This window comes from Acanthisitta chloris, unplaced genomic scaffold, assembly GCF_000695815.1.
Source record: "Acanthisitta chloris isolate BGI_N310 unplaced genomic scaffold, ASM69581v1 scaffold27202, whole genome shotgun sequence".
NCBI classification, from domain to species: domain Eukaryota; kingdom Metazoa; phylum Chordata; class Aves; order Passeriformes; family Acanthisittidae; genus Acanthisitta; species Acanthisitta chloris.
This window is the reverse complement of record NW_008659226.1, coordinates 13,038-33,189: the sequence shown is the minus strand read 5'-3', so window position 1 is coordinate 33,189 and position 20,152 is coordinate 13,038. Positions and strand designations below refer to the sequence as shown.

The following is a 20,152-nucleotide window of genomic DNA, read 5'->3' as shown; positions in this document are numbered from 1 at the left end:
CAGTGCCTGTGTGCACCCCCAGCAATCCCGCGCTAAACTGATCACAGCTAATTGCAATTAGAAGCAGGGGAAGTGGGAAGGCTCATGCGAACAACACAGCACATTCTACCACCACCGTTAATCTCCTTTCCCCTCCCTAATAGCATCTCTCATGTCAAAGGTTTTTTTAAAGTTTGTCACTCATTTTTGTAAAGGATAAACCAGTGGTGATAACCAAATAGGCCATGTCTGCTCATCAGGGCAGCTGATTTGAGCTCAAATTCAGGGTTTTAAAGGCTGCTGTAAATGGTTCTTGACAACCCTTTCTCCAAAGCCACCTGCCATGCATCCTGGAAACTGTGACAAACCACAGACTGTACCACCCCACGAGGCTCCAGACACCCTGCAGTGAGAAATATCAGCCAGAGTAGCATCTCGGCCCCTTGTTTGTCCCATCTTCCCCTGTGAAAGCACCCAGTACAGCACAAATACAGGGCTACCACACAGCACAGTCATGCTGGTGAATTTGGAAATGTGGCTCTTTAGACCCTCAAACACAAGAGTAACAATGGTAACAGGACAAAAGCCTGAGAAGCAAACGCCAAGCATTATCCACTCAAACGTGCTGGGACAGGAAGGAGCTCTCTTTGCCTACAAAACCCTCTGGTTTTTTGTCGTCATTTCTCACTTTCCACTCCCCAAACCCACTCAAGCTTTCTTACCTTTTGAAGGCTCACCAGCTCCTGATGGCAAACTTGCTGCTCTCTACTCAGGCACCTGCTGCCAGCGACAGCTTTGGGCCTGTGTCTGCTCCGAGTTCCTGTTTTAGTTTCAGCTCTTCACTTCCTGTGTCCCAGCCCCCAGCTCAGCTCCAGTCATCAGCCCCAAACCTGCCCCAGTGCTGAGTTCCTCACACACTGCCTCTGCCCCGAGATGCTGACACAGCACACAGGATTGGAGAAAACACAAACTGTGACCCTGAACCTTTACCCGTTCTTCCCAGGGCTCTGAAAACTCCTTTGGTCAACCTTGGACTCCTTGTTGCAGCAGCACCCACAGAAGGGACTGGAGTGGACAGTCCAAAGGCTGCACTGAGCTCGGTCAGTTGTCTGGTGACATCCCTGACTCAGGCCCCAGGGAGGCAGCAAACTCCACTGGAAAGAGGGTCTGGTCTGCACACAAGTGCCTCAGTTCTGCTCAGGACAGACTCACCTGTGGCTGTACCTCTCTAGTGTTTCTCTTCAGCATTGGCCTCAACGCAGCTCTTGTTGCAAGGGGTGGGTTGATCTGACCATGGTGAGGGCACTTGCATAGGTTCCTCCTCTTCTACCTCATCATGCACTTTGTCTGCACTCCCAGAGCCTCACACTCCTGTCTGTAAGGGTGGCTGAGAGGCTGTTACATCTTGTTACATCTCCATGCAGTAACCTGTGTCCATTCCTCCTTATCCCCTGTGATGCTTCCTTCCTCCTGGCACAAAACCAGAGCCTGGACCAGCCTCAGTGGTGCTGCTGAATGGGTCTGTGTATCCCAGGAATGGCAGAGCACAGCTCTGTTGGTCCATCTCCTTCTCAGGCTCTATTGCAGATAGGTCAAAACCCAAGGCAGGACAGGTCCATGGGAGAAGAAACAAAATGTTGTAACGTTTGAGACAGGAAACAGCTAAAAGGCCTCAGCTTTCATCAGGTCAAACCACAAAGCTGTTCGCTCAGACTATGATTATCAGATCAGAAGTTCCTTCTGAGGTTTTATTTCTGTATTTAATCTAAGCTGCAACTGTTCCATCTGCAGGTATAAAACATGCAAATGTCTCTGATCCAGCAGAAATGTGTCTTGCACGGAGTTTGGAAGGGAACAGCATAACTGTCCCACCTGAGTTATTAGCACATTCCAGCTTGCTGTTGCCAGATCCTGCATCTGTCCTGGGGTTGCACAACTCTACTAAGGTGCAGTGCTCAGGCAAATGTGCAAAAGTAAACCCAAGCAAATCTTGTTTTACTGGACTAGCTTTCACTATTGATAAAATAGTTTGTGCTGAAAGGGACTTTAAAATCACCCAGTTCCACCCCCTCCTCACCCTGAGGCATTGAATATTCAAGTGCTATTTCCTTCTTTTGCCAGCTGAAAAAGGCTGAATAAGAGGCAAGACGGGAAAAAGTTTCACACCGTGTGAAGAAACAGCAATTCCCACACAGGGTAGTGCACAGACTCCCATAGTGTCCTGGACAAGGTGTGACAACAGCACCACACACAGCATTTAGCAAACTCCATCTGAAAAATAGACTTTATTATATATACAGGAGCTCATGCCCCAGGAAGCTATAGGAAAGTGTTTGGTCACTGAATGTTATGTAGGAGGAAGTCCATCCTGGTAATCAGAGGCAGTGCACAAGTGGGTATGTGTATGTAGTGCCAATGCTCTGGACCTGCCAGAGATCCAGATGGTTTCGCCACCAATGGATTCAATCCACCCCCAGACAGGCTTTGTGCACTGGCTAGAGCAGCTTAGTTCACCAGCAGTATCAAAATAACTACCCCTTTCCCATGGGAAAAACATGACTGATCACACTCCAGTGAGAGGCAGACAGGATCCTCCTGGGCAGTTCTCTGAAGGGAATGCAACTGGAACTTGCTTTGCATTCAGCATTTTCCTTTTGGAAGTAGGAAGTCTCAACTCAGGATACATTCAGGAGTTCTTTACAAAAAGACAACTTTCCATATATCCTAAAAGGTCCAGTCCAGTTGCATCATTTAGGTCCAAACAAGCCCAATGACCAGCATCAGCTTTCTACACCCAAAGGTTTCAGAGCTCTGGTCCCTTCCTCAGTAGAGTCAGTTCATTTCTGGGGCTTCTGCCTTTGCTTTGTGCCCACACACCATATAATGGGTCCCTTCAACACAACCTGAACAGGTTCAGTCTCATGACAAGGGCTCAGTGGATGAGAATGTGGAAGCAGGGCTGCTCTCATCTTTAGAGGTAAGCCAGTACCTTCTGCCACCAGAGGTGCACAGATGCTATAAACAGCAAGGGTTTTAACTTAAAAGCTAAAAGTTTCTTGATTACTATTCCTTTTAAGTAACTAATTTACTGGCATTATTTTATAGCCTTGTCAAGGCAGACATATGACTGCTTTTAACAGAATGCTCAGCAGGTCCAGATACACTGATGTTGGCCTTTCCTCAACAGGAGATGCAACTGAGCAGGAAGTAATTTTTAAATTCAATTCCTGTTCCTTAAAGTGCCCACAACTTCCTTAGGATATGCATTTCAGACATCACTGAGCCATGGAGCAAATCTAAGGGATGGAAGAAAGGGAAGACAATCCTTTTTTTATATTCAGCTCCAGGGTCTCCCCAACCCCACTGATGGATTCAGCCTAAGAAGGGGAAGATCCTGCAGTTCCAAAAGTGCTGAAATACTGCAGCAACTCAAGAATATTCTTCCTATTCCTACCATGGCACAACACTATCTAAAAATTAGTGGTTCCACTTCCAAGCACAGGCACAAACACTGACACTGTCCCTGAAGCTTACAGGAAATGAACCACTTGTGTTGGAACACCAAGGGAATGGCAGATCTCCTGGGAGCAGATCCCCAGCACCAGCACTGAACCTGACAGCAGCACCCAGGGCTGGGTTGGAAAGGAAGGAAGGCAGCTGGGAGAAGTGCTGCCCTTCCACAGGGAACGCAGACCCTCAGTACACATGGGGCTCGGGCTGGATGAAAGGTGTCACTGCTGCTCACAGGTGACCTGTAAAGCACAGGAAGAGCAGGACATGGAGAGCAAGGAGGTACATGGCCACCAACAGAGGCAAGTGGGTCCGAGAACGGAAGAGAGAACGCAACATGCGTCGCAGTCCAAGGGTGTTCCGAGCCTGGAAGAGCAAAGAGAGACCAGTCAGTACCAAGAATGGATGTGTCCCCAGCTGCTTTCACCCACAGCTCTCTGAGAACAGGAAGTTTAAGCTAATAAACCTTCCCAAGTCATTCCCCTGTCAGAAGTACTCCCCTTCCCCTGCTCCCTGCAGGTCCTCCATGAATCAATCCTCTCCAAATCCTGCTTTTGGCAAGGAAAACAGAGCAGGGCAAGAGCAGAAACCTACACAGCCCCCACATGTGCCCAGAGAGGGACTGAGCTGCTGTAGGTCACAGTTCCTTGGATCAGCCAGAGCTCACATCACTGACAGCTGTGAGTGTAAGTTCTTACTCTGCTGGAGTTGTTATCCATGGAGTCGATCAGCAAGGACTGCTCATGACTGGGAGTCATGTCAATGCTGGCACTGAGGGAAGATGCCCACTCACTGGACTGCAACCTGCAGCAACAAACACGAAATTAGATCCAGTTTCTTGTCAGGCCCCAAACCAACACTTAATCAAGCTTAGGAAAGGAAGTATTTCTCCAGAAAGGAATCAACTCCTGCAGAAAGCCACAGCCTCACCTGACAAGAGCTGGTTCCATTTGTAGAGCTTACAGCAGTATCAATTACTGAACACCAAACACTGAAATTGTTCTGGAAGCCAGCTCTGGCTGCAGTAGTGCTGCTTCTTGCTAGCTATTTTCTAGTGACAGATATTCAAGACTGATAAGAGAGTATTAAGGGATGAAATGAGGAGGCAGCTGAGTCACAGCCTGGGGCTGCAATTTGTTAGGGAGATCAGCTGCAGGAGGCTTTCATACACCTTCATTCCAGAAGGAGGTGCAGTTGTCCAAGCTGTGCAGCAATTACCAGGGAATTTCATCCAGAACTCCCTCATACAGACCATCATTCCTGGTCGAATCAGTAATGTGTCAGAAGAAAAGACTGCAAGAGACTCCACCGGTGAGGCTTGTGTGAGCTAGCAGGAAATGCACAGCACAAGTGCCTAAATGAAGTCACGTGATGAAAACCACTTCCCTAGTCAATGAGAAACAAATGTTCCCAAGCTGCTACTCACTGCATCCCAATCCCATCACTGGGTCCAGGTCAGCCTCCTTTGCTCTGCTGACTATCAGGGCATCTGCCCAGTCACCTGAGCTACACAGTGTTTTGGGTATAAAAGGCAAGGACTTGGTACCAGGGAGCTGCAAGGGACACCTGTGTGGCAGGAGGCCATGAAGCCCCATAAGTTAGAAACAAGGAGCAGCAGAGAGAAGTCACTAGATACCAACCACAGCCTCCCACACTGTGCCCTTGGCCTCACCCAAGGGACTGAGTGTCCTGTGGGGCACAGACAATGGCACTGGATACTGGGGAGATGGATCTGGGATGAAGCTAAGCCTGGAAAAGGCAGGGAAATTGTTTTTCTTAAGTATTTACTTGTTTCTCAACAACCAAATTAAGCAAAGTGTATGTTAATTGGCAATACATCAAAACTGAGTGACATTCTTTAAGTCAAGATTGACAGGTGCTTACGGAAGAGACAAATCCCCTCGAAGCATGAGAGCTCCTTTTCTGCCTGCACCCAATTCTCAGTCTCCAAATTATATTTTCCAGTAGTTAATTTAACTAATTAAGAAAGCTGGCATCTCATTTCTAGACAGAACTTGTCTTAATGTCCAGTCAGCTGTCTCACTCTCTCTGCCTACAACTGAAGGAACTGAATTTCCTGAGCTCTGGGAAACACCTTTTTACAGCAAGAGTGACTGAGCATTGCACAGGTTGCCCAAGGAGGTTGTGAAGTCTTCCCCCTTGGAGATATTCAACAACCATCTGGCCATGGTCCTGGTCAACTGGTTCTAGGTAGTCCTGCATGAGCAGAGATTGAACCAGATGGTCTCCAGAGGTCCCTTCCCACCTCAACCACTCTGTGACAGACATGGCACAGTTGTTTCTGTGCCCTCAGTGCCATTGGGCAGAAAAATGTGAAGAAGTGCAGATGAAGAGCAGAGCTAAAACCACCACACTCCAATGGTGACACTGCTGTTTTGCAGTGCTGTTTTGCTCACCTCCTGACCTCCTCCTGTGCCGCAGACAGAGCCTCCTCCACAGCAACACGGCGCTCCCGTTCTTCCTCCAGCTGCTCCTCCAAGTACCTCAGGTCCTGCTTTGTGCTGCTGTGTAAATGCTCTGTTTCAGACAACCTGCCAGAAATAACCAGGTACATGCCAAAAACGGGCTAAATCGTGGAGTATTCTGTTTCTGTTGTGTTCACTGAGGCAGTATGAGAACAGACCTCAATCCCCTCCCATCTCACACAGATGGAGTTCTCTAATACATTTAAATTATTTGGAAAGCACAAGAGAAGATAAATCTCTTGAAAGCTTCTGTTTCACATCAGGAAGGAGTTCCTTGGCTCTGTCACACATGGCTCCACCTTTTGAAAACTATTTTGAAAGGGTATGAGAAATCATGCGCCAGATCTTGGTTCCAGGAGGTTACAAGGAATCATGTGCTAGGTCTGAATTCCAGACACTCTCAGGCTACAGCCTTGAGACCAGGACCACTGAAATACCTCAGCAGCTACTGAGGATGCAGCCCACCTGATGCAAGATGCTGGTTTGGCTGGCACTGCTGCTACATGTTATCATTGTGTTTTTGGAAGCTCTATCCAAAGAGATAACCAATGACAGCTGCCAAGTGCATTCAACAGTTCCTCCACATCCACAAGGTCTTATGAGTTTTTCCAACACACTGACCCAGAGGAACAGCTCATTCACTAGCCCAAACACCTCCATCAGGACCGACCCCCACTCTTATTTTCTCAAGCTTTCTTTACCTCAGCTGCAGCTCCTGCAGTTCAGGTGTGTAACTGCCTCTCTGTGGCTCATTCTTTTCTTGGGGTGCTCCTGGAGCAGCATCTGTAGCAAACAGCTCCTGAAATCAAACAGCAATGTACAGCAGAGTGCACTGAACGACGAGGACAGACAGCAGCTACAACGCTGCACAGTTAGCACAGCCACCTGCAACCAGCTTTTCCCTGCCATGCCCCAAGCCAAACAGGCCCCTTACCACGCCCTTGTCTGCAGTTTGCAGCTCCTGGAGCTGCCTCTCAAGCTCCAGGCAGCGGCTCAGGACCTCACTGTAGTGCTGGTGGCTCTCGCAGATGCTCCGGCTGGTCCCGCGCAGCTGCAGGGAGAGGGCGTTTTTCTCCTCAAACACCTGAGAGAGCTGAGGAGAAAACACAACTGCCAAGTAAAGAACTGGGTTTCGTGACAGCAAAATGGTTCTCTGTGTAACTGAGGGTAAGAATTCTACTGGGAACACATCACTCAGGGCCACAGACCAGTGATGATCTCCAGCAGCAGCTTCTGGCTAAGGTTTCCAGAACAGGAGTCCCAAACCAATGCCATGTACAAAGTAACATGTGTCCAGAACTAGATTTCTAAAGTGCTGAGATTGACCTAAACCTTCCAGCAATATCATCAATAAATGATGATTTCACAGCCTCACTTGCCTTGAAGGCAACTATCTGAAGATTGCTAAATTCTGGGTCTTCATTTCAGTGTGGGAATCCATTGCTTGTGATTCTGCACTGCAACACAGGAACTGTTTCAGGCTGGCAGGCAGCACTCCCAGGTCTCCTCTCGCCATACCAAACCTCCTTCCCCCACTGTCCCATCTGTCTTCTCTCCTCTCTCTTTCTTTCCTCCCCTATCCTCTTCCTTCCTCCCTCTGGTCACTTTGGAGAGCAGGCACTAAAATTCAGCAGCAGAAAAGCTGCTGATTCACAGACTGTCACTGACCCTGCTGAGCTGTGTGGGCCTGGAATATCCCTCTGGACCATCCAGGACAGCTGTCCCAGCTGTGGCCTCTCTCTCCCAAGCTCTGTCCCCACCCAGTTACTCCCTGAGGCAGGGCAGAGTGGGGATGGGCAAGCCTCATTCAGCAAAGGGGAATCCATCAGTGTGTTTCCAACTGCTTTTTTCAGAGGCATTTCTGATTTTGTGCTGCTTCATTTGGGCCTGGAATATCCCTCTGGACCATCCAGGACAGCTGTCCCAGCTGTGGCCTCTCTCTCCCAAGCTCTGTCCCCACCCAGTTACTCCCTGAGGCAGGGCAGAGTGGGGATGGGCAAGCCTCATTCAGCAAAGGGGAATCCATCAGTGTGTTTCCAACTGCTTTTTTCAGAGGCATTTCTGATTTTGTGCTGCTTCATTAAAACCCACAAGGCTCATTCCTGTTGCTCCCTGAGCCCTATTCCAGCCTACCCCCTTCCCCACATTCCTCAAGGAGTTCTAGGATATGATCAGTACCTTGTTGTTTAGCTGCTGAATTCTGAGCTCTTTTTGGTGCAGTTCTTTCAGGCTGTCACTTAGCTGGGCCTGGAGATGTTTCATCTCTGTTTCTAGGCTTGGATAGTCCCCTTTCAGGACTTCTGGAGAGATCTGCAGGGAAAGAACAAACTAAAAATATCCTGAATGTGTGACAACTTACTCTCCTGTTAGTCCTCTCTGTCCAGCACTCCCAGGTCAAACCCAACATTATTCCCAGACCTGGAATTTGACCTACTCAAGTGAAAGAGCAAGTGGGGAACGAACAAAAATATCCTAAAAGCCATCTGAAAATCCAAACAGTTAGGAAAGATCACTGAACTTGTACATGCCACGGATCCTTCTCAAAGTTGTCTTGAAGCTGTTTATAATACAGGAAGGAAAACATAAGCACACGAATGAGAGAAGAAAAACAAAAACTCAAAGCCATGTCCACACTGCTCTCATACAGCAAAGACCAGAAGGTCAGCACTGAGGACCCCTCCTGAAAAGCATCACATGAGCATTGCTCTAGCTTTTTTCTTCACATATATGCATGGGTGTCTCAAAGAGTTAAGGGGAGGTTTCCTCCCCACTCCACAGACATAACCCACTGGAACACCTGAGGTGTGGGAAGGAGAGTTCTCCCCTGGCTCTCACACCATGGCACTGTGCACACAGCCTTCCCCAGGCAAGCAAAATACCAAACATCTTCCACTCTACTTTTAGGACTGTGATATAGGAGAAAGAAAAGAGAAGGTGCAGTGTTCCAGCCTCAGCTTCTCTGGGCTTGAGCCAGGACTGTAGATTGCTCTTAGTGTAAAACCAGCAAGAAAACCTCAAAAGGAAACTGAAAAATTAGAAGGTGGCATTAAAATGAGAACTAAACCAGAATATCTTAATACAAAGACAGTGCAAGAGGCAATTCTGGAGCAGCCAGAAAGACACACCTGAGAAGTTCCATACTGCTCCAAAGGACCCAAGGTGCCTAGGAAGCTCCAACTCTTACTCTCTTTCTTGAAACATTAGGAACCATGAACTCAGGAAAGGACACATTAGGAAATTCAGCACGCTCCTATGGCTGAATTTCAAACCTCACATTTCCACATGGTAAAGAATCCGTGTCTTTCCACTCACCTTGGTTTGGTGCTGCTCCTCTGTGGTCTGAGCCTTACTGAAGGGCAGCATCATCTCCTGTGTGATCCTCTGTAAATGGCTCAGCTGCTTGTCCTTCTCTGCTATGGCTATCAGGTACTGCTCCTTCATGCTGCTGCTCTGCTTCTCCCACGTGGTTTTCTCCTGCCTGCCCAGCACAACACAAGGGAAATGACCAATATCACTTATGATGTCAAGGTATGCAGCAAGAATGAGTTGAGGATGATTCTACCATCACCCCATGCTACCAAAGAAGTTTTATAACTCAACCAACCCAACCCAGTTAGGTACAGAAACATTGAACTCAGGTTTAAGGAAGTTTTCTGTATTTGGCTCAACCCTGCAGATCGCTCCGTGCTCACACTTTTGGTGCTCCTGGATGTGGTTTTGATCTTGCTGTGCAGAATTTTGTCAAGCAATTCATTGGCAATGCCACTTGTCCCTGGCACAGTATCCAGGCTCCAGGCCCACAGCACGGATCCCACCACACCAACCTGAGGCCTGCACTCTCCTCACCTCTCCCCACAGCAAACACATTTGCCTCGCTGGAGCAGAGCAGACAGACAACTCACCTGAGCTGCTGGAGCTCCTGCTGGTACAGAACTCCTTCTTGCCTCAGCTGCTCCTGCAGGCGGAGCTGTTTGTCAGCCTCTTGCTGACACTCCTGCAGCTGTGCCTTTAAGCGAGAGTTCTCGGCAGACTCCACCCCGACCTGGATGTATTGCTGCTGCAGGTTCTTCAGCTCTCTCACCTGGAAGTAGAGGCAAACATCAGTGTGACAGCTGAGCAAGCAGTTTGGTTTATTAGAAGTGCTTAAGAGCATTTCTCACTGTGGCATCTGGAGGGAAAAGTCACACTCAAGAAGACAGAGAAACTAGAACTTGAACCTGCAATCACAGCAGTGTACTAAAAACTGCTCAGAAGACAATGATTTATGTGTCACATCACAATTACCAGACCTAAGTGTGCTGAACTTTAAGACCTGAAGATCCAAATTTTTAAGTAAGAGCTGCAAGAAAGAATAAGGACTTACTACTCTGTCCCTGTCATTCTGCAAGGAGGACAGTGCCTTCTTCAGGCTCTGCACTTCTGAAGCAGTGGTGGAAGTGTTTCCCTCTGCTTGTTGCTTCACTTCTTCGACCTTATGCATCTTGTCCAGTTGATCCAGCAGTCGGTCTCGCTCATCCTGCAGGCTTGCCATGGCCTTGGAGAAAGACCTGACTTGGTTGGAAGAGCCTTCCAGCTCCACAGACAAACAGAGAAGCTCATCATCTTTGGCCCTGAGCTGCTGATTAAGTTTCTCAATCTGGGCCAAGAGGCCTCTTTCATCAGTGGCTTTCTGCAGCTCTGCCAGCTCAGACCTCACCGTGTCTCGGTCCCTGGCAGTGGAATGTTGCTCCTCTTGCAGCTGAACCATCTGTTTCTGAAGATTCTGCACTAGACTCCTTTGCTCCTCTAAGTCTGCAGAGTATTTCTGTTTCAGGGCATGAAGCTCTTCATTGGCCTGATCCCTGCTGTCCTGAAGAGAGCTCATGGACTTCCCAAAGGACTGAATTTGAGCTCTGAGATCTTTGTTCTCATCTGTGACCGCCAGCAATTTCTGTTCCATTTCCATCAAGTCCCGTGCCAGCTCTGCCACTCTCTCTTCTGCTGTCTCTGTCTCATTCCTCATTATCCCCGCATCATGATGCAGGTGCTTCAGCTCCTTCTGAAGCCTGTCCTCAGCCTCTCCCACTCTCCTGGCTGCATCCCTTTGAACACATTCCAGTTCCCCCTCAAGTTCTGTTATCCTTTGCTGGGAGAGGCAAAGCTTATGACTCAGTTCTTGTGCCTCTTCCTCTCGGGCCTTCAGCTCTGCCTGACACTCCACAATAGGACTCCCCTCACGCAATGCCTCCATCTCACCCCGCACCCGGCACACAGAGGACTTAAGGGTTTCAATCTCTTGAGACATCTTGACTTTATCCTCTCTCAAGGCTTCCATGCACTTCCTCAGATCATCCTGAGTATGCTCAGACTCCTTCAGCTGTGTTTCTACACTTGCCTTCTCGTTTTCCAGAGTCTGGATCCGCTGGAGCTGTGTTTTGAGAAGTTGCTTCTGCTGGGAGTCCTTTATTGAGATCACCTGGTTCAGGTCCTCTCTGTACCGCACCAGCTCCGCGCTCAGCTTGGCATTCTCAGAGTTGAGGTCGTCCATGCGGCTGTGGAAACTTCTCATCTCTTCCTTGAGCTCATTGTTCTCAGCAGCAGCCTCCTGTATGAGCTGGTCTTTTTCCAGGATCACAGCAAGATGTCGTTCCTCCAGCTGCTTGTAGTCCCTCAGGATGCGATCTCGGTCGTCCTGCAGAGAGGACATGGACTTGGTGAAGGACTCCAGTTGTGCCTTCTGCTGTTTACCTTCCTCTCTGCTTATCTTCAGCTTCTCAGTAAGATGATCAAGTTTCTCAAGAAATTTGTTCTTCTCATTTTCCAAAGCTTTTTTATCCTCTTCCTCCTTACTCAGCCTATGCTCCAGCTCTCTGATCTCTTCAGAGTGCTGCTGCTGTAACTCAGACAGAGCAGCCACCACTGCTTCCTCTTTGGCAGACAGCAAACTCACAATCTTCTGATCTTTGGCACTAGTTTCTTCATGCAGCTTATTTGTGAGGTCCTTGGACACCTGCAGATCAGCCTCAAGCTGTTCACAGCTGAATTTGAAGTTCTGGATACTGGCCTCCTGTTGCTTGACCACACTCTCCAGCTCTGCCCTGGCCTGCTCACACTCAGTGAAGGAACTCTGCAGGTCAGCAAGTTGGTCCCTCAGGCTGCTGATTTCCAGCTCCAGTCTCTGCTGTTCATTCTGGGACTTGCTGTACAGCTCCCGAGACCCTTCAAGCTCAGTCAAAAGCTCCTTTTTCTCCTCCTGCAGTATTTCACATGTCTTTTGATGGTGCTGAATCTCCTTCCTGCAGTCAGACTCCAAGTCTTTCTTGTTGAGTTCTAGCCTGAAAACAGGAAAGACTAAGTCACAAATCAGTGAGGTACCCCAGTATCCAAACCTGCAACAATGGTTTCAGGTTAGTTTAGAAAAGCCACAGAGTTAGTTTTACTTTCAGAAATCAAGCTGGAAATATCCAGGTGATTCATTTTCCCCTCAATTTAAAATTCAAGGTATTTTTTGAAGTCCTGACTGCACTGATATCCAAAGGGAGTGGTGCCTGGGGTACATACATTTTTAAGTTGTCCAGCAGATAAATCTTTCTGTCAATCTTGAAAAAAAAAATGGAGGAGCTTAAACATGGGATGTTTTCACCTCCTTTTCATTGCAATACTTCTCTCATCCACTGCAGCTAACAATAAAAGCAGAACAAAAACAACCTCCCCCACAATGAAATCGCTGTTTTCATGTCTGATGTGCATTTCATGTTGCAGGATGCAAAGATACAGCAAATAAACTTTATAGAACAATTCTACTCATGTGAGAATCATAGAATCATAGAATGTTAAGGGGTTGGAATGGAGCTCAGAGATCATCCAGTGCAAAATCCCCTACCCTGGGCAGGGACACCTCACACCAGAGCAGGTTGCTCAAGGCTTCAGCCAACCTGGAATGAAACACTGCCAGGGTTGGGGCAGCCACAGCCTCCCTGGGCAACCTGGGCCAGTGCCTCACCACCCTCACAGAACAGTTTGGGTGTGAATTTTGGCAATTCACAGGTGTACATTTTGGTATGTTTCCACAGCTCCATCTTTCCCTCAACATTTATTTTGGTTTTAAACTCGAATTACGCATCCCAATGTTCTCTTGACATTCAGTGCAACAGCTCCATGCAAAAAAAACTCTTTCAAATTTCAGATTGCTAAAGACTCAGGGTAGCACTCAGATGGTGAGTGCTTGGCACGGAGAACTGATTTAACACAGGAGATAAAGAGTATTTTAGAGTGTTAATCTCCCTGTATCCTTGTGCAGACAACAAATACATGCCCAAACCTCCCCTGACACAGCTTCTTTACCTGGATATATGAGTCTGGAGTTCTTCCACACGTATGCTCATCTGCTTCATCTGGTCCTTCAGCACCACACAGCTTTCCTCTTTTGAACGAATTTCTTCCTCCTTCTTTTGAATAGTTTCAGTGAATTTCTTCTCCCAGGTTTTTGATTCGTCTATCACTCTGTCCCTATCATCCTGAAGGGAAGACATGCTCCTGGTGAAGGCTGCAAGCTGGGCTAAGGTTTTGTTTAGATTACCTTCCAGCTGCTTGGCTTCTTGATCCTTCATCTTCAAGGAGTCTTGCAGATCACTAATAGTTGCTTCTATATGGTCTTTCTCCCTCTGCAGAGTTGCCAGCTTTTCTTCCATGTTTTTCATTTCCTTTGAGTGCTTGTCTTTCTCCTGTTCCAACCTTCTCTCAAAGTCTTCATCCTTTTTCTTCATCTGGATTTTGATGTTATCTTTATTTGCCTGCAGCTCTTCTTTCACTTTGACACTCTCTGCTAGAACCCTCGCTGCCTCGCTCTGCGTGTCATCCAACACCACCCTGCAGAGGGCAAGCTCTGCCTGGGCTTTCTTGGTGTCTTCAACTGCTTTAGCTGAAGTCTCTTTGGCTGCTTCTACCTCCTTCCGAGTCTCACTCTGCAGAAATTCCAGAGCTTTAACAGTTCTTTCTAAACTACTGTTCTTTTCCTGGCTCTTGATACAGTCCTTCTGCAGCTGCTTAATCTCCTGCTGTTTCTGTTTCAGCAGTTCTTGAAGCTCCTTTACATGTGTGCTGCTCTCTCCCCTCCAACTACACTTCAGCTTTTCTACAAGTTCCTTTTGCCCTTCTGCACTCACTTGGCTTTTCTCTTTTGCCATCTGACTTTTCTCCTCCTCCAGTTTGTGCATCATCCTCTGCAAGCTCTGCAGCTCGTGCTTCAGTTGATCATTCTTGATCTGGAAGTCTGTTGCATCTTGCTGATAGTTACCAATACTGCCATTGAGTTCTGCCAGCTGGTTCATCAGCCTCTCTTCCAAATCATCCTTCTCAGCCTCTAGCGCCTCCTTCAGCTCCATCACCCGGGCAAGGTCTTCTTTGGTTTTTTGGACTGTTTGCTCCATCTTTGCTACTGTATCCTGCAGAGCATTCACTTCATGGACTTTCTCTTCCATCTGGTGTTCCAAAGCCCTTTTCTCACCTGCTAGAGCCTCAGCACGTGTGTGGATGTTATCCAGCTGCTGCTCTGAAGCTCTTCTGCTATCCTCCAGCTCAGCGATTCGCTGGCTGAGCTCAGCTATCTGCTGTCTGTAGGCACCAGGATCCTCACAAGGGCCACCACCTCCTGACGCCTTTTGTTCCAACTCTACACCAGGAGACTCTGGGCTAGGAGCTGTGTTCACTTGATTTTCAGTCCTTTCCACTGGTGGTGGTGTGGCAGCTGCCTGATTTGTTTCTTCCCCTGTTGTCTTCTGAGCAACATATTTGTCAACCTGGTCTCTGCTTTCTTTCAACTTAGATTCAAAAAGACACTTTAAGTCTGTGAGCTCTTGGTTAAGAGATTCCTTTTCAGCCACTACTGTCTCCAGCTGAGCAGAAAGAGACTGGTATTCCCTCCTAGAGCACTCCAGTTCTTCTTTCAGGCTACTGCTTGTAAAGGCCTCTCCAGTCCTCTGTAGCTCTCCATCTGTGACATGCATCTCTGCTCTAAGCTTCTCATTCTCCTCCTCCAGTTCCAGGATCTTTTGCTGCTTTGATTTTGCAAACTTCCTCATTTTCTCCTTCATTCCATCCATCTCCTGACCAGCTTCCTGTAGCTGCTTATCAGCCTCCTCTTTTTTGGCTTCAGCACTTTTCAGCTTGATGAAAATCTCCTGCTTTTCCTGCCTAACAGTTTCCAGCACACGCTGGATCCGCTCAGCCTCATTACTCACGTTCTCATACGACTGCAGCAGAGTTTCATATTCCCCCTGAAGCTCCCTGTGCTTCTCCTGCCACTCAGAGCTCTCAGTGGCTTGAAAGCATTTCAATGATTCCACCTCCTTCTCCAGCTTCTCCTTCTCCAGAGCAGCTCTATCCAGAGCAAGTGTCAGGTCTTTACAGCACCCATCCAGATTCTGGTTTTCTATAAGTACTTTATCAACTTCTGCAATGAGTTTTTCTCGCTCTCCCTTGAGGCACTCTAATTTCTCTGTTAAAGTACCTGTTTCTTGAACATGGACATGTATTTGGCTTTCCATATTTGTCACCTTGATAGAAAGATTGTCAATAGTAGCTTTGGCATTAGCCAACTCCTCCTTCAGAGCTTTGCTCTCCTTTAGTGCCTCCTTCCTGGAGATAAGTGCAGCTTGCAACTTTCTTTGCATTTGATTCTTCTGTTTAGCTGCTTCTGTCTCATCATCTTGCTTCTCCTGGATTTCAAGCAGCTCTGTTTGCAGTCTCTTGCTTTGCTCCTCATGCACCTGAGCCTGAGCTTCCAGCTGATTACAGAGTCTTTGGACTGACTCCTCCTTTTCCAGCAGCTGTGCCTGCACATTACTGAGAGCTTCATTCTTCTCCTTTAACTGCAAGTTAAGCAGCTCCATTTCCTCATCCTTTTGGTGCACAAGTGTCTTCAAATCTTCCACACTGGCCTCTCCAGCAAGTTTTGCTTGACTCTCCTCTAATTCCACCTGAAGACTTGCTGCCTTAGCCTCAGCTTGGTCAGAGGTTTTCTTCAACCCTTCTATCTCCAGGAACAACTGTGCTATGTGCTGCTGCAAATTGAGGACTAATTCTGATTTGCAAGCAAGTTCACTTTGCATATGGCTCATGTTACATTCCAATTCCTCCTTCTCCACCTGCAGTTTGTCAAGGTGTTGCTTAAACTCATCCTCAGAGACATCTGTGACTTGTACAGGCTTATTTGTGGCATCTTCTGTTTCCATGCATGAAGAATCCAACCCACCTTGATGCCCAAGAACACTTTCTGTTGATCCTTTCTGTTCTTGGAGCTGTCTGAGCTGAGCTTGCAGGATCTCCTTCTCTCTGCTTTGCTGATCAAATTGCTCCTGGAGGATGTTGTAATCATCCTTCTGCTGTTTCAGCTGCTCTCTGTGATGCCTGTCTTTTTCTTGAGCCTTTTTTATAGTGTCCTTGCGAGACACCAAGGCTTCCTGCAGTTTTTTTTGCAGTTGCTCTTTTTCTTGTTCAAGGGCTGAAATCCTCTCCTTCAGAGCAAACTTTTGGTTTTCTTCCAGATTTGTAGCTGCTGAACTGTGATCTTCATTTTCTCCAGAATCTTCTAGGCTTCCCCTGGTCTCAGGTGCTTTGTCCACAGTTGTCTGACACTCCAAGATTTCATCTTTAATGGAAACACTGTTTGTCTGACCTTGCAAGCTTTGCCTCATTTCCTCAATCACTGCCTGCAGTTGTGCTTCAGTAGTTTCTTTATCCTGCAGGACCTTCTGTATGCTCTGCAATTCAGATTCCTTCTCAGCAAGCAGCTGCAATAGGCACTCCTCACTGGGCTGTCTTTCAGCATTCACTTCTCTGTTCACCCTGCTTCTCATATCTTCTTCCCCTTCAGCTGCCTGAGCCACTGAGGTTTCTGAGTCATGTTCTCCCCTCAGCTGTACTAATTCATTCTCCAGTTTGCTAACCTGTTTCAGGAGCTCCTTCCTGTTCACAAGTGCTGCCTGCAGCTTCCTCTTGACTTGCTCATTTTCCTTTCTCAGGAGTTCCACTGTATTTGCTAGTTCCTCACTTTCTTTGCTCGCTGCCTCTGCCTCATTCTGCTGCTCAGATGCTCCACATTTCACACATGAATCTTTTGCTCCTGTGTTTTGGTCTTTTTCTTCCTGGGCTTTCAGTAACAGACTTGCCTGCTCTTTCAGACTCCTCAGCTCCTCTTGACTTGCTCATTTTCCTTTCTCAGGAGTTCCACTGTATTTGCTAGTTCCTCACTTTCTTTGCTCGCTGCCTCTGCCTCATTCTGCTGCTCAGATGCTCCACATTTCACACATGAATCTTTTGCTCCTGTGTTTTGGTCTTTTTCTTCCTGGGCTTTCAGTAACAGACTTGCCTGCTCTTTCAGACTCCTCAGCTCCTAGAGAGAATAGCAGGACCATCTTCTCAGACATGCTGACACTGATCTCTGTCATCTGTTGGTCCTTCTCCTGCAAGGCTTGTTGCAGGCTCTCAACGGACCTGCTGTGCTCAGCCACAAGCTGTTCTAGGCTCGCTGCCTCCTGCCCCTTGGAGGCTAACTTGTGGGAGAGCTCTTCCATCTCTGCTGTATTCTTCCTCAAAAGCTGTTCTAGGTCAAGTACTTCACATTCCTTTGTTTCAATTTGGCTTCTCAGGTCCTTGAGTTGCATGTCCTGGTCAGAAAGCTGAAGTTGTGCTTCATCCAAGTCTTTCTGCAAAGCTTCAATTTTCACATCCTTGGATTTAAATTCGTTTTGAAGGCTCTGGATTTGTTCTCTCAGCAGACTGCTCTGACTGTCTGACAGCCTCTGCTTTTCTGAAAGTGCAAGATCCTGCTCAAGCTGCTTCACTTGCTCCCTCAGTTCAGGTATGGCAGAGAGTTCCTTCACCTGACACAGGAGCTGATCTCGCTCTTCAGTCAGAACACAAAATGCACTGTCAAAATCCTCTATTTTTTTCCTGTATTCCTCAGCTAACTGGTTTAGCCTATTTACTTCTGCACTTTTTTCTCCTAGATCTCTCTGGAAGGATTCTTCTGATTTCTGCAGAATTGTTTGCAGCTCTGTAATCTGGTTTTGTAACTTTATCAGTTCTTGAGACTGAGAGGTGCCAGGCTCTGTACCTGCTGTAGAGACTCCCTGCATTGCCTCCACCTCCCCTCTGCAGGGGTCAGGGCTCCCCTCAGGCTCACAAACACTGACACTGCTTTCCTGAAGCACACCAGTTTGCTGCATTTCTGGCTCTCCCAGTAACGAGCTACTGCTCAACTCACTCTGCATCTTTGAGGCCTTTTGCTCTTCCCTCTCAAGGCACTGTATCTGGGAATTCTCTTCCAGCTGGTTAGCCTCCTCTCCTGTCTGGCTGCCTGTAGAAGTTTGGCCACTGGGGCCCTTGAGTTGGCTTTTCAGGAAAGTTATTTCTTCCTGGGCTTCTTGCAGTTCCAGCAGCAACACTGACAGCTCCTTCTGATTCTCTGCAGCAAGGTATTCTAGAATTCTTGGTGGACAACTCTCCTCAGTCAACTGCATGCTTCCACTGGGAATGCCTTCTGTTCTCACCTAAAAGAAAAGAGCAGGTATCAGTTTTCTTTGAGTTGTGTGAAAGGATCACTTTTGGAAGTGCCTCTTTCCACATTTGGTAGTTGAAGGATGCTCTCTCCTGAGCTGACTCCTGCAATAACAGGGGACTCTGCCTTGGCAGGGGATGGATTAGATGATCTCTAGAGCCCCTTCCAACCCCAACTGTTCTGTCAACAAAGGGCTTGGCTTTTTCCAAATAACCATCTTAAGGTTTCCTCCCACCCCCAAAACCAGGTTACAAAAGAACTCATTTCTTCATTCTGAAAACTTACCATAAGTTACCAAAATATGCAAGTGACAAACCCCAACCCAGTAAGGGAAAGACTGAAAACAAAATGAAACATACAGAATTAACCTTTGCTGTAACTACAGGTCACACCATCTCAAGGAAACCATCTCCTGCCCCCAGTTGTAGAGCACTTTGCCCTTGCAAGCTCCAAGCATTGAAATAGAATGTGTGTGTCTCCAAATAACTTGTGCAAATGACCCAGATCCTTGCCTGGGTTTGGATTCACATACATCTTGGCCTAAAGCCATTGGTCAGGTGCACAAATGGCAGGAATAGCTGTCCAAGTGCACAAACTGAGATGCAAGTCATCTAGCTGGACTGTTGGTAATGAAGACACTGAAACGGACCGCTCCGGGGTTGGATTTATTGATCCCTTTTCAATGTCCACCTTGGTTCAGGTGAGTCATATGCTAAAGAACATGTTTATTCCACTTTCTATAAAGAGGCTGTAGAAACAGCTCAAAATGTTCTATCTGTCCTTGAAAAGAGTGTGTGAAGGTGTGTATTCCCACTGATCCATCAGCTCACACCTCAGGTACAGCCAGTTGGAATGTAAGGATCTGAGCCAAGCAGGATGAATGACTCTCTATTTTTCTCCAGTTCCAACAAGTCCCAAATGTCAACTTTTCCCTTGAGACTTTGCAGGAACATGCAAACCCTCCAATGGAGAGGAATGTATTACATAAAGCCCAGTGTTAACCTCCCCCCTGAGAGCAGGCTGGAGTGGCTCTAAGCTAACAGTTTCACAGGAAATTCTCAGTGCAAACTCTCCATGCTCTTGCTGAGTGTAAAGCCAGGCAGCAGGTCCCTAATCCAACAGCCTGGCTGCTCTTGTACCTGCAGCTCTCCATGGTGGAAGAGGACAAGGACAGTGTCCACCTGCCTCCCACTCAAGGAGCTCACAGCTCCCCCCAGTCAGTCTGCCAATGCCCATCAGGGCAGTGAAAGTGCACAAGGTTTGAAAGGCATCCTATAATGACAGCTGAGCCTTTGGAGTTGTATTTCCTGAGACCTGCCTCAGTTCAGCTCATGGTTTCACTGAAGAACTAACTCACCAGAGGCAGAAAATAGCACAAATATGGATTGGGTGGATGAAGGACACAAGAATTGCACACAGCCAGCAAAGGGAAACACAGCGTGATACAAACACAGTGCAAGCAGTATTTGGAAGCTATTCCTGTCTTTCCACATTAATCCAGTTAATAATAACCTTCCAAAGAGGATTGTTAAAAAAGACCATGACAGCTTAGCTGTTTTAAGGCCAGTCCTTGACCTGTTTTAGTTCTAGCTTATGTCAGCTGCTTAATCATTACCTGTTTCACATCTTACCATCACAG

The 20,152-nt window shown here is 47.5% G+C and overlaps 1 protein-coding gene across 1 annotated transcript in view; it reads right to left on the bottom strand.

The window, feature by feature from the left end:
* Positions 1-3,720: 3,720 nt before the first annotated feature.
* The window catches only part of GOLGB1 (golgin B1), a 26,099-nt gene continuing 9,667 nt past the window's right edge, over positions 3,721-20,152 (bottom strand). The window contains exons 11-23 of the mRNA XM_009069322.1: positions 18,600-18,639; positions 17,358-18,505; positions 17,260-17,280; positions 13,299-17,153; positions 10,339-12,289; positions 9,878-10,056; positions 9,288-9,453; positions 8,154-8,285; positions 6,910-7,068; positions 6,677-6,774; positions 5,907-6,041; positions 4,188-4,293; positions 3,721-3,855 (exon numbers count right to left, since the gene is read on the bottom strand). Coding sequence (XP_009067570.1) covers positions 3,721-3,855; positions 4,188-4,293; positions 5,907-6,041; positions 6,677-6,774; positions 6,910-7,068; positions 8,154-8,285; positions 9,288-9,453; positions 9,878-10,056; positions 10,339-12,289; positions 13,299-17,153; positions 17,260-17,280; positions 17,358-18,505; positions 18,600-18,639 — 8,125 coding nt within the window. The remainder of the gene's footprint in view (positions 3,856-4,187; positions 4,294-5,906; positions 6,042-6,676; positions 6,775-6,909; positions 7,069-8,153; positions 8,286-9,287; positions 9,454-9,877; positions 10,057-10,338; positions 12,290-13,298; positions 17,154-17,259; positions 17,281-17,357; positions 18,506-18,599; positions 18,640-20,152) is intronic.